General features: G+C 40.4%; 1 protein-coding gene across 1 annotated transcript in view; it reads left to right on the top strand.

The window, feature by feature from the left end:
- VPS41 (VPS41 subunit of HOPS complex) overlaps positions 1–17,514 on the top strand; it is a 182,383-nt gene that overhangs the window by 105,767 nt on the left and 59,102 nt on the right. The window contains exons 8-9 of the mRNA XM_059934200.1: positions 13,111–13,230; positions 15,254–15,400. Of these exons, the coding sequence (XP_059790183.1) occupies positions 13,111–13,230; positions 15,254–15,400 (267 nt within the window). The remainder of the gene's footprint in view (positions 1–13,110; positions 13,231–15,253; positions 15,401–17,514) is intronic.

Below are 17,514 nucleotides of genomic sequence, written 5' to 3'. Positions count from 1 at the left end.
TTAGGTCTTTAGAGAGAGCTCCTTATCTACCCAGGACTAGGAAGAGGAGGCAATAGTTCTGTCCGGCATAAACTTTTATTTTAGGTTTTCAAGGTAACTTCTTAGTAGTTGAATGCCATAGCTGGATTTATGGACTCCAGTGCTTGACACATGAGCATAAAAAGCTTATTCTTAATTCTGTTTTGTTTCCATGTTGAAAAAAAGAAAAGGAAAAGCACATCTCTTAAGAGTGCCGTTGGAGAGAGCTTTAAAACATGAGAATCGATGGATTTTTTTTTTTTTTTAAGTGTAACCTCCTTGTATAGCAAGAATTATAATGCATGAGCATAGCAATGAGGTATCTCTTTGAGAAATAAGTCTGCAAAGCAGATCTTGTCTGGGTTTTTTTTTTTTTAATTACTCAGCTTTCTCTGTCAGCAGATAAACTTGAGCTCCCTACCACCTTCACCTTTGAACTCTGAAATACACTTCATAATAACTGATTCTCCTCCTTTGACAAATTATTAAATTGTCGTGATGCTGTTTGCAGCAGAGTTCATTTTTCGAAACGAGGGAGTCAGCTGTTTGGCATTGTGGTGGGCCAGGTCCCCTCATTCTAGCCACAGGGACAGCTTGCTTTGTAAGCTGGAAAACGTCAGTCAGCAAACGAGGTAAGGACCTGCGTGCATGAAATGAGAAAAAGCGCTTCACTGTTTGGGGTTGAAGGCTTATGGCAAATTTTACCTGAAGGACAGAAGTAGAAGCATCGGCTAGCTTCTCAGTGTCCGAGAATGATCGGCAAAAAACAAATTGCATTTTGGATTCTTTTTGGAAGAGGATGGCATGGAGCAGCTTTTGGTCATAATGCGAATCTTTTTAGGACGTAGACAGCCCAGCGAACTACTGTGACCACTAAGTGTGAAACGTAGAGGTGCTTGCTTCCTTATATGTTTGCTCGTCTCCTGGTCAGATGGAAAATGGGGTTCTTGGGGTCACAAAGGATTTTTTTTAATTAAAAAAATTTTTTTAATTATTATTTTTTTAAATTTTTGGCTGCGTTGGGTCTTTGTTGCTGTGCATGGGCTTTGTCTAGTTGCGGCGAGCAGGGGCTACTCTTCGTTGCGGTGCGCGGGCTTCTCATTGCAGTGGTTTCTCTCTTATTGCAGAGCACAGGCTCTAGGCGCACGGGCTTCAGTAATTGCAGCACGCCAGCTCAGTAGTTGAGGCACACGGGCCCTAGAGTGTGCGGGCTTCAGTAGTTGTGGCCTGTGGGCTCAGTAGTTGTGGTGCACGGGCTTAGTTGCTCCGCGGCATGTGGGATCTTCCCAGACCAGAGATTGAACCCATGTCCCCTGCATTGGCAGGCGGATTCCTAACCACCGCGCCACCAGGGAAGTCCCTTAATTTATTGATGTATAGTTGATTTACAATGTTGTATTAACTTCTGCTCTACAACAAAGTGATTCAGTTATATATATTCTTTTTCAAATTCTTTTTCATTCTGGTTTATCCACAGGATATTGAATATAGTTCCCTGTGCTATACATTAGGACCTTGTTGTTTTTCCTCAAAAAGGATTTGACATCAGTTATGCTGCCCAGTCCACTGATGAGTGGATCTTCAGAATACTTCTGCAGGCGATCAGATGCTTGATCTTAGGCAGTTTTCTACACGCAAAATTTTCTTACACATTACTTCCCAGGCAGCCACCAAATTTATGTCCTAGTGGTTGCATGTAGAACCATTGTAAAGAAACACCTTCATTTCTTCTAGGCACTGTGTTATAAATTGTGGTTCCCTTCCTAGAAATTCATCTCATGCTGTATACACACCAAAACTGATTAAAAACCACCAACTGATAGGAAGTAAACCACAATGTAACCTTTCCAAATGTTTCTTAGGAATGTAAAGCCAAGTTGTAAAATAGCCATATTGTAAAAGTATACTTTGGTGGGTTTTTCTCTCTGTGCTGTACTGGTTGAAGCTAAAAATTGAAATCTAGGTCTTAAAATAGAAATCATTTTCAGTGTCAGAAACAGGCGTTGTTCCTTGCTTTCAAAGTTAAGTTCATTTGTCTCAAACATTAGTTGCTTTTTTGATGTTGATATGTAGAGCGCCCAACATCCTGGAGATGGATTCATGGCAACTGCATTTTCTTCAGTAATCCCCCTTGTTTCATAGCCATCAAAAAAGGCTGGTGAGAACAGAAACCTTTTCTCTTTAATGAGTTCAACTAACTTTTCCATGTGTAATATTTCCAGATTGTTTGCGGCTTCCCCCTGGATTCTGATGATAAGCTTACCACCTGTCTTCCTAGAGCAATCAAACCATCCTTTGCTCCTTGCTGAAAATATCTTCCTTTGCATGTTGAGAATGCTGCGGCTGTTCTTAAGTATTTGGAATAGTTATTTCCTCTGCAAGAATCATTGTTTGGTTCGGTATGCTCATTATGTTTTTTTGTGGGGTTTAGCACCGGTGGACTGTCATTAACACTGGAAACTAACACAACATTGTAAATCAACTCTACTGCAACAAAAAAATAAAATAACATAAAATTTTTTAAAAGATAAGGCAATATAAATAACTGTCATTAACCTTGAGAAGTTTTTCCCTCCCCCCCCCCCTTTTTTTTTTAAGACAAGGCTCTATAGCCAGGGGTCACATTTACTGCAATTATAAGTTGGTGTCACCAGTGCAGACTACACCATAGTCATCTCACAGGGCTATTTGGCGTGAATAGTTCTGCCTCTTGAGCACAGCTTGGTTAGAGGGTCCTCATCAGGTGCTGTGAGCATGTAGAATCTGGATTTCAGGAATGGTGGTCCGTTTCCAAAAGGAGATAGGAGGAATGCTGCTGGTGGAAAGCAGTTAGCCCATAAGACCATTAATCAGAATGGTGATTTGGTAGGAAAATGAGTATTCCCAGTCTTTTGACAGGAAAAAATATGTATATGTATATAACACTGTTGGGGTAATTTTGCAGTCCTTTGTCTTTAAGCATTTGGGGCTTTCCCCCCCCCTAATTGTTTGTTTGATCCCTCTCAGTTTTCTAATTCATTTTCAGCCGGTATTCCTCTTTGATGTTTGTAACAGTGCAAATTTGAACAAAATCAACATCTACCGGTGGTGAATTAGCTGTGTCAGTGCCCTGCGGCCAAAGATCTCTGGGACATACCCACCAGGCATGAGGAAGAGGGTGTGTTAGAAAGAGGGCATTACAGGATTTGGGCTGATGAAAGATGGTTTGGGGAGGGTTTAAGGAAGCAGAACTTTGCTCTGGATCGGGTGCTGTCAGGAAGCAAGAGTAATTCCACCACTGGGTATCTTAATACATCATATCTAGAAGGAGGACAGACCAAATGAAGGCTAACGACATGTTGATAAAAAAGCAGCAGTCTCTCCTTTTAGCCAGGATAGGGAGGTGTCTGGTCATTTATGTGGCTTGGAAAACATTGATATCCTGTCAGTGTTCAGATATGATTATGGAGTGGTCCTGGTTTTGTCCTCGTCTCCTGGTCACGGGGCCTTGTCTGATGTTGGTGTTCTGTGAGATTGTTTATATTCACCTGGAGAACATGAATGGCAGGCCAGTTCCTGCATGCCAGCTTTTCTCTTTCTTCGTTGTGACAAATAAAATGCCCAACATTTGCTAGATGACTTCTATTGCGGTACTTTATGAAAATATATGTATGGTCTGATTTTGTTTTTTTGGTAGAAATATAAATGTCTGGTGTAGCAATTTCTTGGAAAGCTGTATACTAAATTATTAACAATAGTAATAATATTAACATATATTATTAACAATATCCGGGCAGGATTATTAATGTTCTTTCTGGCCTTCATTGGCTTTTATTTTCTGCTTTTTTTTTTTTTGGTAGAAAACATGCCTTTTATAATAATAAGAAGCAATAATAAAAGAATGTATAAAGTAATCCCAACTATTTTTGTTGTTTTCAACTTAGCATTGTAAATCATATGAAATTCCCTACATTATTGAAGTCTAATCTTAGCTCAGATGTTCTTTAATGGTTACATAATATTCCATCCTGTGGGTCTATTTACTTTTCTTAATCATTCTCATATTATTGGACCATTAGGTTGTATCCAGTTTGGGGTTAGCATAAATCATGCTGTAATGAAGCTAGAAATCTTTGGGCATGAACTTTTCTCTGTGTTTCTGAATGTTTTCCTAGCACTGATTCTCACGATTAGAATTACTGGGTCAAAGATTATGATTATCTTTTAGGCTTTGGATACATAACTGCCAAGTAAAGGTACATTCCAGAAAACATACTGATTTACACCATCTGTGTTAGAGGACCTGTTTCACCGTATCAGCCTGCCAATTTGATATACATAGAAAGAGATTCCAATGTGCTGTTTTGTAACTTCTTTGAATTATTAGTGATTTTGAGCGTTTTTATTTACTAGTCACTTATATCTCTTCCTTTGTGATTTCTCTGATTGTATTCTTAGCTCGGGGCAGCTTTTAATATCACCATAGAAGCCAGGACAATTGACGACTGTCCGTTTGATATTTATTGTCAGTTTGAGCACAAATTATTGCTGCTTACTGAATAGCCTGCAGCCTTTTCTCCAATTTTAGCTAAACCTGGAATAATTATTCTTGTTCTAGGGAGGCATTATATAGGAGTCATAATGAGGCTTTAGAGTAGATGCTGAACCATGTACAAAGAGGACGAATATATTCTACTCCGTACATGTGAGTCTGCCCCCAAACCATCTGTCCTGCTGCTTCCTTGGAGGCTCTCAAAGACAAGCCACGGTGCCCAGTTAAAGGCAGGTTCATTTCACTTGGTTTCTTCTGTAGGCAGTGTCCTGATCTTTACTTTTCCCCTTTTGCTTCACTTTGTTTTTTTTTTTTTTTACTTGAAGTATAGTTGATTTACAATATTGTGTTAGTTTCAGGTGTACAGTGCAGCGATTCCATTGTATATATATATATGTATATATGTATGTGTATACATATTCTTTTTCAGATTCTTTTCCCTTATAGGTTATTACAAAATATTGAGTATAGTTCCCTGTGCTATACAGTAGGTCCTTGCTGGTTCCCTTTTGCTTTACTTTGCATTGAGTGAAGTGCTTGTTCAGATCCATAAACCTGTGTGTTCAGGTGACTCTTTCTCTTATTCAAGACTTAACAGTTTTGTTTCTTTTTCATAACTTCGCTGTGCAAAGATCTCCCCCGAGTCATCTACAATTGAGATTATGCGTAGTTAAAATTAGAGATATTTGTTCATCACACAGAACATTAATTCGTTTCATCACCCAGTGGATGGCTTTTGTGTTTTCTCTACTCTTAGTGGGGCAAGGGGTCCAACCTTGAAGCCAGCCCCAGGAAACAGACCCTCAGACAGCTGCAAACTGAAAAACAGACCCAAGGTGTTTGACATGAACAACCAGCTCTATTAAGTCTGCAGGGCCCACCTGGAAGGTTTTCTGTTTGCTTGCTTCTTTGTTTTGTTTTTAGTGGTAAAACTATTTTTTAAATGCCCCATTCATTTCTGGAATCCCATTTACAATTGTGAGTTGCATATGCAGAAATTGCAGATTGCTAGTTTGAATAGGAGTCTGCCTCACATGCTGGCTACAGTTGACTGCTAAACTACCATATAGATGGGCAAGTCGATGCATACATAGATCTATATCTCTCTGTCATTGCTAGTTTTTTTGTTTGTTTTTGTGTGGTTTTTTTTTTTTTTTTTTTTTTTAAATATAAAGGGACTGCTGCTAAGTGGCATCTCTTATGTTTAACTTCTTTGGTTCACCTTGAACCCATAGCTTGTATTTCTTGGTCACTAAATTGACTGTTACCTTACGTTGATGTGGTGTTTTTTTAAATTTCAAAGCGCATTTTTGGCTACATAGTTTTCACAGGAATAGTTAACTTCAAGGATTTGTCCAAAACCTGTGTTGTGTTTCAGTTGTGTTTATTCAGATATTGCTTGGAAGCAAATAGCCTGTGAGGTGGCCTCTGGAAATCCAGTCTGTGTCCAGAGACTTTCTCTGGTAGCAGTATCTGACCTGTGTTTAACCGCTTTTAAACGTGTTAACTCACCTTTTGGGAAAGGGGATGGACGGATTAGAACTTGTCCAGGAAATAACCACCGAATTGAAAGCAGTAATATATTTGGGAAATCCCTGTTTTCTTCCTACATGTTTTAAGTTCTCTCTCAGTGGTGTTTAGAAAGGCTGTGTGTTTTAAACTTTGGTACTGAGCCAAAGCAGGAAGCAGGACAAAGGTGTTCTCTGCTCTGTGGGGTTCTTCTCGGTCACTTCTGTCTCCATCAGGATTCAAGACTCCCATCTGCTGTCAGCACCCAGCTACCACCCCAGGTCTTCTCCGTGCTCACTGATTTTTTTTTTACTTGCCCTCTTGACTTTTTCAATTTTATCCCTAATCTCTTCCAGTCTTGGATTTTAAAATCCTTCTGTGACAAGTCCTCCCCATCATTATGCCCTTTGTCTATTTTTACTGGGACAGCCTTATTTGGCATATTTTAACTTGCTGGGTTTTGCTTTTCTTTCACTATTTCTCTGTTTTATTATCTCGCACTCCAGCATCTTCTCTGATCAAGCATTTTGTCTTTTGTGGAGTCTTTTCTCCAAGCCTCTCGATCCTTCCTGGTGGAACACCCTTGCCCATGGGCTTATTAGACCCCAGACTCAGAGCAAGCAGTGATGCTGGTGTTTAGGGAGCCTGAAGGACTCAAATGATTTATATACTTGGAAGATCACAAAGTGATTAAAAAAGGGCCAATCACCCTCCCTTTCCTCCATGAGGGAAGGATGGTGATGGGTAATGATGGGTGTTAGGCTACCAGAACTGGCAGCTTTATTACAGCCCAATAGGAATCCTGCCCATGTGTGGGAGATGCTGGGATGTGGTGCAGGAAAGTTCTAGATAGATTTATCAGCACAAAACATAGGAGAATAAAGTATATTGCTGAGGATCTGAGGGCTCCTATTGAAATATAAGTACTGAGAATGCTGACTGCCAGAATGTGGATTTATGGGAGATAAAGCCCTAAAATACTTTCTCCAACAAAAAGACCTCTTGGAAACAGTTTTTCCTCTCTATGTACTTAGCTCCTGTTGAGCTTAAATTGCTCTCAGTATTGTGATAATGACAACTCAGTATTACAGGCTGTGGAAGAAGATGAACCAAATAAATTAAGCAGCTGCTTTTAAGGGTAGTTCACCCAATGGCTTCCCCTCTAAAATGCTTTGTAGAAGATTCATGCTCAGTAGGTCTCTAGGCAGTTTTATGGCTGCAAGAAAGAAATGGATTTTATTAAATGTCAGTGAAATACAGGCAGATAGTTTTGTGGTAGTTAAATTAGCGTAGACTGTGTGTAAGCAAAGCAGATTGTCTCGTCTTTACTTGATGAAACAGAGCTTTCTTTGGCATTCCTGCCAGATAGTGTGTTTCTGCCTGAAATTCCCACAGATTAGGATGGAAAAATCCTGGTCCCTCCCGTCTGAAACTGTATGTCTTACAGAACGTTATCCATCAAATCCTGTATGTACAACATGGTTGTGCTTGGAGAGTTTCAAAGGACAGTAATGGGACTAATTCCATAATTACTAGCTGACATTTAAGGTTTTATACTATGTGTGGATTAGGAAATAGGACTTATAAGTTAAGAATTAGGTGAATTGGGAGTTTGGGATTGACACGTACCAATACTATATTTAAAGTAGATAACCAACAAGGACCTCCTGTATAGCGCAGGGAACGCTGCTCAATGTTCTGTAATAACCTAAATGGAAAAAGACTTTGAAAAAGAATAGATACACATGTATGTATAACTGAATCACTTTGCTGTATACCTGAAATTAACACAACATTGTTCAACTATGCTCCAATATAAAATAAAAATTAAAAAAAAAAAAAGAATTAAGTGGAGTGGAGAGGGACGGCAGAAATAAATGCTTCAAGGGGTCAGGCAGGTAACATAGAGGGGAGAGGCAGGCCGGGTGAGGGGACGACCGGGAGAAGTGGGCCCTGTGACAGTCCAGAGAGCCCTGGAGCAGGCAGTCAAACCCATTCCAGGGATCACTCACTGCTTAGGCCAAATGAGAGGCCAGTGGACATCCCTGAAATCAAGGGGCTGCAGTTAGGGGAGGACTCGCCTTCAAATGACTTTTCAAATTTTTGACAAGTTGTACACAAATTATATCCTCTGGCGTTGAGCAAAGGGAAAGAGGCCAGCATTTCAGGAGTAGGACATAGAGTCAGAATAAATGAGCCCTTTCTCAAGGTACAGATGTTTTCCTTGGATGAATCAGTCTCAGGGTCCTTTTCCTGTAGAGTTTTGAGATTAGGGCAGATGCCAATGTGTCAGAAATAGTGTAGGGACCTTACTCACTAAAGATGGGCCGAGTAACTGGAGGATTTGGGAATCACACGGCTCTTCCTGTAGCAAATACATTGTGTGTATGGACAACAAAGGAAAGAATAAGACTTGCAGACCTAGGAAAGCCTACTCAGTATCTAATATTTGTTATTCCTGTGTGTCTAGCAAAGTACGTATAAGATGTGGTTTCTTTCCCCGATGGATTTGCAGTCTGCTAGGAAGATGAGAAGAAAATACATGATCTCAGTGAACTAGATATAAAATGGCGCTCACGATCCCATGACTCAGAACCAGCATGACCGTAAGACGTATGTAGAACCAAGAAATCAGGGGGAAGTTATTTTGATTTACGGAAGAATTCTCCGAAATGATGGTCCTCTCTAATATATTTAAGGCTGTTTGTTTAGTTTTCAAATATAAACTTATATAAAATTTATATTAAAATTTATATAAAATAAAAATTTCTTAGTTTTCAAATATAAAGTGATGAAACTACCGCTATTTGAAAGACATGGGAAGAATAACATGAATCGTGTCTAAGATTGTAATGGAAATTAGTTAAAATTTATTTCATTTACAGAAGCTAGGATATTAGCTGCCCCCCACCTCCTGTTTTTGAGTAGCCATCAGTGGCACAGAATGGGTACCACTGATGGCGCCGTCCGAATTATAAAAATAAGGGAGAAGCTCCTTTGCTCCTTTGATTCGTGTCAGAGCAGGTTACACAAGGTTTATTGTAATAGAACTCTGAAAACTCAGACTGAATTCAGCATTCTCTCCTTTTCTTCCTGCCCTCTGCTGGAAGCTTCCCTTGGAGCTAGAGCAGGAGACAAAGGAGGCCGGCGGCCTCAGCTTCATCCTATAACCGAAAGCACACTGACCACAACAGAAAGGATGGAGTGGAGTGAGTTTGATTTGAATTGGAATTACAACAGGACTTCATTAACAATTTTCTAAAGTTAAATGTTTTATTTCAAAAATAGGTACAGTTTGTGTGAATTAATTCTAACGCATAGTCAGGATGCTGCAAACATTCCTGCAAGTTCCAGTGAACTTTTTGATATTGTTTTATTGCAAATATTCCCCTAAATTATCCTGACTATAAAAATTAGAGAACGAATTTTCATCCGCATATTAACATTATAAAAAATAATTCACATGTGCCATGCGGAATAATTATAAAATAGAAATAATATAAAATCGCCTGTCACCTCTTTCTGGAATTAATTATGATTACTTTGTAATGTGTCTTTCAGATTTCAATATATGGATACACATTCATATTTTATTTAAAAGTCATCATATTTAATCCTGTTTTGCAATCTGCTTTTTTATTTAATATGCCCTGAACCTCTTTTTCTGTTAATAAGAGTCCATATATAAAATCATTTAAAAATGAATGTATACTCTTCAGCTGTCTAGCTCTACTACATTTTACTCAGTCTATTTCTGGCCATTATAAATAAGTTTACATACCTCTTTACTCACTTATCAGATCACTTGTTAGCATAAATTTCTAGGCTAGGACTTCCTGGGGACATTTTTAAAGCTTTGAGCCCATAATGCTAAAAGACCCTCCAGAAAGATTGTGGGTCCTACATACACACACACGTACACACACAGACAGCCATGTCCCTTCCCCCAGTGTCTGACCTTATCATTTTGGTTCATCTTTGTCAGTTTTTTTCTTTCCTTTTTCCTTCACCTGTCAATTCTGAGACCACTGCTATACTGTTTGGGGTGTTAATTTCATATAATGTTTTACTGTCTGGCAGGGCACATCCACAGCCCCACCCCCAAATTGCTTTATTTTTAAAAAAATTCTTGTTATTCTCACATATTTTCAAATGAATTCATAGCATTTTGGAAGCTCTAGAAAAAATTCCTTTGGGATTTTCTTTGGGTTTGCGTTAAAATCGTAGGTTAACTTCGTAAGACTTAAGCTCTTCAGTGAGCATTTTGAGTCTTATCATCCAGGAACGTAATATATCTTTCCATTTATTTAGTTCTCTTTCTCTCTCCCTCGATAAAGTATTTTGTTTTTGCTGTGTAGCTAGTACGCATACATCTGTTTTTGTTCATTATTAACTTTGAGAGCTATGGACTTTCCCTTGTTTACAACTTTGATTGCATCCCCTAAAGTTTAGGTTTGTGCTATTTGTATTTTCATTTTCCAAGTGCTCTGGTTGCAGTTCGATTTCCTCTTTTACCCAAGAAGAGAAAGTATTTTTCTCTTTCAGTTTTTTTTCTGTTTTGCTCTTCTTATCCTTTGTTATTAATTTCTTGCTTAATTTTCTTGTCACCTGAGAATAAGGAGAATTATTTGTAAAGTTCTTCTCTGCTTTACGGAATGTCTTATTCATGTGATGTCAGGAGTGGGAGATTTTTTCTTATTCCCTAGACAAGTTTTATTGTTTTCAAATAGTGTATTTTTCCATATTGCTAGTTTTTCTTCTTGTTAGCTCATATTTACTAGAAGTGGCTGTGAAGTTGTCTGTAGATTTTGTGAGAACGTTTCCACATCTTTTACTCTGGACAGTGGTGGGAGAAGGAAGTTTTATGTTTTCATTTTTGCTGGATTGGAACACAGTGTCTGTTGGGAAAGCAGCTACCAAAGAATGTAATCATTGGTGCAGCAGGGAAGTGCTGTATTTTTGTTAAAGCTTGCTTTATGTATTTATTAAGGTAAGTTTCTACAGGCACTGCCCACCTCACATAACTGGCACAAGTGCCCTCCTGTGCCAGCCTGCCTGCTTTTTTCTTCCAAGCTGTGTCTCCAAGCAACAGCAGGAGTGGCTATTCAGGTGTGACCCTGCCGGTGCTGATCAAGGCCCCTGTGTCCCTGCCTGAGATTTTCCCTGTGACTCCCCTCACCTCCAGCCGCCACTGCACCAAGTGTCATTCTGCTATATACTTGACCGAGGTGGGCTCTTTCTTGTAATGAGTTGGACCACAGCCTTCACTGGGATCTTCCTTCTATCACGTTTTACAGAATTTCTTATTTAAAATTGAGGGCATATTTAATTTTTCTCACCCAGGTACAGATTATTCCCCTTTTAATACTACGTTGGCCATTTCTAGGTGGGGATTGGTGAGGGAGGGGAATTTGATGCCACGGTGCATCTCCCCCTGGCCATCCAGCCAATCCTCCCTTCCAACAGGTGCTGGTGGAGCACTCCTGGGCCCCGCCCACTTCTTACAATCCCCTCCGCCTGACCCAGGCCACAGAGGGAAGACAGGCATTGTGACCTTACCAGTTCCTCGTGTGGAATACAGCTGTCTTTAGCTGCCTGTCTTTAGTGAACTGTGATCTTACATGTGGCAGGAGCTGTGTTCTCAGGCCTTCACCTCTGATCCCAAGTTTCAGAGCTGTCGCGTCACAAAACGCTACACACACTCCGTGGCCGCCTTGGCTCTGTTCTCTGCGTCACGGCCAAGGGAGAGGCCGAATCACGGGTGGAGGCCGTACCTAAGTGTCACTAGCTGGAGGCAGGGAGGCTTGGTGGTGGTGATATCTTGGAACCTGGGCGGGGGGCGGATGAGCTGGGTTAGAAGGTCGTTGAGCATACGTAGAGGAGCTCTGTCCTGTGTGTATCCGATGGGACCACCTGTGCTCAGTAGAAGCCCTGTCTCCAGTCTCCCCTGTGGACGTTGTGAGGCCACCTTGCTCTTGCATGGATGATAGAGAACTTTATACATTTCTGGCATTTTCACTTGACTAAACTCGGCTTATTAGTGACGGTGGACACTTATTTAATTTTAGGGTTTTTTTTTTTTTTCCTTTCCTTTTTTTCTGCCGCTTCTGGCTCTAGGAGCCTAACCATTGAGAAAGACATGTAAGAAATATAAATACTGTGAATTTACTCTCTACTATTCCCTATTTTTTCCCCTATTTTGGGGGTGGGATATACGAAGGTAAACTGAAATTGACGATTATGATAGGAATTTTTAAAATTCTGGTATGGAATCTCTCATCGGCAATTGCTTTTAAAAGGTTAACTGTATATTTCAGGATTACATGTCTAAAGTTATATAGTTTAAGTTACACGTTGTATAAACTATACCTTGTATGTATTAAATGACATATTGTATAAAGATCTTTTTTTACAGGATTTAAATTGGATATATCAAGAAACAATTTTTTGTTGTATCCTTAATAATGCACGAATTCTAGAACTACATATTTATGTAGAGGTTTTGATTAAAGTAGAGACCCTAGCTACTCTGAAGTTTTTATAGAAGTTTAATCCTAAAGCAAATTTCTCTTATGTTAGGACACGAATTACTGCTCAAAAGTCATTGTTAAATTATGTTTCTAGGGTTAAGTGAAAGACCCCTTCTAATCATTGCAGTTTAATCTGTGGCTGATATTTTCAGGGAAAACATTATCAGGTTTTGATTTCCCAATTTACTAAATAAATTAATTCATGGTCAACTATTTGAAGAACTTTCTGTGATAAAAATCGACTAGCGTACATTATTTTCCCTGAATTTTGGTATTTTGGTGCCATCTTGTGGCTGGACTGTGTAGTAACCTCAACACTGAAACACATTTTAAACAGCGTCCTGGATAGGGTAAGACAGACTGGGAATACTTTCCAAAATGCAAATCACGTACCACTAGAAACCTACATTTAAAAGGCTGAGAACAGTTTGTTACTCGGTGAATGGACAAGCAAAAATAGTAAGGAATTTGATATATGATTCTTGGTTTCTAAAATTCTGTTTTCATGATACTTGCCCCTAGTTGCTGCTGTTTGAACGGTCGTGGATGAGCAGATGGAAGTCTTCAGTTCTGCACGAAGGAGAAGGGAACATAAGGAGTGTGAAGTGGAGGGGCCATCTGATTGCCTGGGCCAATAATATGGTACACGCGGCCATCTGATTGCCTGGGCCAATAATATGGTACACGTGGCCATCTGATTGCCTGGGCCAATAATATGGTACACGCAGCCATCTGATTGCCTGGGCCAATAATATGGTACACGCGGTCTCCCTAACGCTGGTTCAGAGCTGGAAGGACAGCCGAACCGAGAGGGCTGCGACAAAGGGCAGGGATGCAGCTCCTGCCATCGCCATTTCTTTTTTTTTTTTTTTTATATCCCCATATCTCCTCCCTCTTTTTTTTTTTTTTAACATCTTTATTGAAGTGTAATTGCTTTACAATGGTGTGTTAGTATCTGCTTTATAACAAAGTGAATCAGCGATACATACACACATATCCCCATATCTCCTCCCTCTTGCGTCTCCCTCCCACCCTCCCTATCCCACCTCTCTAGGTGGTCACAAAGCATGGAGCTGGTCTCCCTGTGCTATGCAGCTGCTTCCCACTAGCCATCTATTTTACATTTGGTAGTGTATATATGTCCATGCTACTCTCTCACTTCGTTCCAGCTTACCCTTCCCACTCCCTGTGTCCTCAAGTCCATTGTCTACATCTGCGTCTTTATTCCTGTCCTGTCCCTAGGTTTTTCAGAACCTTTTTTGTTTTTTTTAGATTCCATATATATGTGTTAGCATATGGTATTTGTTTTTCTCTTTCTGACTTACTTCACTCTATATGACAGACTCTAGGTCCATCCACGTCACTACAAATAACTCAATTTTGTTTCTTTTTATGGCTGAGTAATATTCCATTGTATATATGTGCCACATCTTCTTTATCCATTCATCTGTCGATGGACACTTAGGTTGCTTCCATGTCCTGCCACTGCCATTTCTAAAAGATACATGTGGCAATTGATATCATACCCGGAAGGGTAAAGAAATTACACTGCTTTTGGTGTTCATGAGAGAGTAATTTCCAACATATTCTGGACTCTATTTTAGAGGAAGAAACCCAAGGCATGGAGAATAGCCAAGAAAATGAAAAGGCATCTTAATAATGAAAGGGCTGCATTGGGAATGTGGTCTTGAAAATACCATTTGCCTATTAGCCAAGGGCAAGTGCCAGTTGCTATGAAACAAGGGCAGGGTATTGCTGATTTTTCTTTTACTCTCAGTATAATCACAGACCCAAAATAGGCCTGCCTTTGAAAAAGTGGATCCTAATTTTTGGTACTTCACTTATCTCAAGTTTTCTCAATATGAGTAGGGTGAGTAGAAAGTTTAAAAATTACCTTTTGGACATCTGGCATAGCTTTTGGAATTTTGAGGTATAATTTAGCAAATCAGTGCTATTCCTTTTTTTTTTTTTTTTTTTTTTGGCCTCACCGCGTGGCACGCGGGATCCCAGTTCCCCAACCAGGGATCAAACCCACGCCTTCCGCGCTGGAAGCGCAGAGTCCTAACCACTGGACCACTGGGGAAGTCCCCTGCTATTCCATTTTGAATGGTAGAAACCTCCCAGAATCTACTCTGCTCGTCAGGACTTTTCTTAGTTCTCCTGGGTCACAGTCAAGGTCAACAGACGTGTGGCCTCTTGGTTTATTTTCATTTAGCTGCTTGCTTGATGTTTCCATTTGAGTACTTTAAAATGTCAGGTGTGTTTTTCTTTATATAGTGGTTTTTCAGATTCAAAACTTTTCTGAAAACCAAACCCCATATTTGTGGTGGAACAATACACTTAGAGATGGGGCTTTCTGTCTTTTTGGAAATGCAGTTGTTGACATCTGTACATTTCCCACTTGTGTTGGATTTGAGTGGCCTGCGCCATCCACTCATAAAATCTTCTTTGCCTAGAAAGAAGGACAGAGGTTTTCTTTTGTTTGGGGTTTTCACAGGATTCTTGTGGAGTAGGAACATTTCTGTGGCTCCCAGCAGCACCTAAAAAACACTGTTGCTACTTTGCTGTGCTGATTATCCCTGATGTTTAGCAGCGGCCATTAATAAATTTTCTTTTACCTTCCTTCTCCCAAGTAGAGGATGCTTAATGCTATTTTATTTTCCAGGGTGTGAAGATTTTTGACATCACCTCAAAGCAAAGAATCACCAATGTGCCCCGGGATGATATAAGTCTTCGCCCCGATATGTACCCCTGTAGCCTCTGCTGGAAGGACAATGTGACACTGATCATTGGCTGGGGCACCTCTGTCAAGGTAGTTTTGCTTGTCTTTCTCATAAGTCTGTGTTGTTACAGAGCTACCGAAGATGGTCCACAGGAGTCCGAGTCCTTGAATGGCTTCTCGGAACCAGAATATTTTCACCTGCATATTATTGTCATGTGATAATCATTTCATGCTTGAAATCTTCCATATGCATAGATTTTCAGATCTATCCTTTCTCCTGAACTTCTCCATGTTCAGAATGGTGCCGCCTTTTTGATCCTTTTTAAATTTCCCATAACCCGATTGGCCTTAGCTATATGTAAAACATGTCCTAGGTGTTGTTGGTTCACCTGGGTCCCTTTCGTTATTGTTCTTTTCATTTCCCGTAGCTTTGATCCTGAGCTTCTTCATTAGGACTGATGGTGGAAAAAGAAGGTTGAAATGAAATCATCCTGCTTGCTCGCTAGTAGTTTGGTGGAGTAAAGGCCCAGGCGTATTATGGATGATAAGATTCGGGGCTATTTTGTCATGTATATTATCTGCCTGTTATGTGCCTGGGTAAATGAAGCTATTCTGCAAAAGGGGGCCCCCAATCCATTCACCTTTATTTCATGCCTAGTTGTTTTTCTCCTATTAGATGTTTCAGAGCCAAAAGTTGTTTTCTTCCCTTTAAAAATATATACCTTAATCTAAACAACGTAAACTAAAACTTGGCTGAGTTAAAGACGCCGTGAGAAAGTATCCCAGCAATAGTCTAATGGAAGAGCTCGGCTCTAAAGAGTCACACAGACCTGGGATCCATTCCAACTTTTCCACTTAACTTCCTGCGTGACCCTCTCTAAGTCTCACTCTCCTCATCTGTAAAATGGGAGTGCTAATTGTTCTCACATCACATGTTTTGGAGAGGATTAAATGAAGAGCTTAGCATAGGATCTGGCATATTGTACTTAATAAATATCAGCTGTCATTGTTATGCCATAAAATTCCAGAAAAGTCATGAAAGAGACATGGCTATTTAAAATTCTTTTATGGAAGGAAAAGCATAAAAATTATTAATGCAGTGATTGTTATCACCAAAATAAGTGTTGTTAATCTGAGCTAAAGTCTCGTTGATATGATTCAGGTTCTCTTTCTTTCTTAATTGAACATGTGGTCATTGTTTCCATGTGTTAAATGAACACAACAAGATTCACATTTAAGGTAACAGGAAGGAGGTTGTACCCCCAAAGTCTGTGATAAAAAAGTGATTCCCAGTCTCCCTATCCCATGCGTGTGGTTACTGATCCAGTCAAGTGATGTTCTTGATATTTTTAAGTTTCTTAGATGGACCAAGTGGCTTTTTCCTCTGTTGTGATTTGGTTTTCTTTCGGTGAAAGACAAGGGAAATTAGCCTATTGGGACATGTGAAAAGTTTGCTGATTGTTACTAGAAATGCTTCCTCTATTAGGCTAAATAATGGTCCCCAAAGATAGCAGGTCCTAATTCCCACCACCTATAAATGTTTCTTCATGCAGCAAGAGAGTCGGGCAAAACATGTGACTAATTAAGCATCTTGAGATTATCCTGCCTTATCCGGGTGGGCCCTCTAAGAGGGAGTGCTACCCCAGAAGAGGAGAAGGCAGTGTGACCATGGATGCAGGGATTGGAGTGATGCAGCCAAGGAATGCTGGAAGCCACCAGAAGCTAGACGAGGCAAGGAACAGATTCTTCCCTAGAGCCTCTGGAGGGAGTGCGGCCCTGCCGACGCCTTGAACTTAAATCTTAGGGTTAGGGTTAGGACTCCGTGCAGCTGTCGGGGAGGGGGTGTCAGCAGAGGGAGCAGGAGGGGCAGAATCCTTGAGGCTGGAGTGTGACTGGTGAGTCTCTGTGGTACGTAAAGGAAGGCATTATTGCCGGAGTGGATGGAGCAGGTGTGCAGGAGACGGATAGAAGATGACAGAAGGGAGAGGGAAAGAGGGAGAGAGGGAGAGAGGTGTGTGTGTAGTGATGGAGAAGACTGCGTAAGGGCTCGCTGGGGCAGAGCTCAGACCACAGCACCGAGGGGATAGAATAGGCCATGGCCCAGCTGCCAGTGGTGTCATGCGTCCTTGTTTTCAGAGAGGCTGTAGGACGGCCAGAGACACCATGAGGCTTTGGCGTGAGTCCCAGCTCCAGCCTTGAGGTCC

Source organism: Balaenoptera ricei, chromosome 9 (assembly GCF_028023285.1).
Source record: "Balaenoptera ricei isolate mBalRic1 chromosome 9, mBalRic1.hap2, whole genome shotgun sequence".
NCBI classification, from domain to species: Eukaryota; Metazoa; Chordata; class Mammalia; order Artiodactyla; family Balaenopteridae; genus Balaenoptera; species Balaenoptera ricei.
This window is presented reverse-complemented; position numbering and strand designations above follow the sequence as displayed.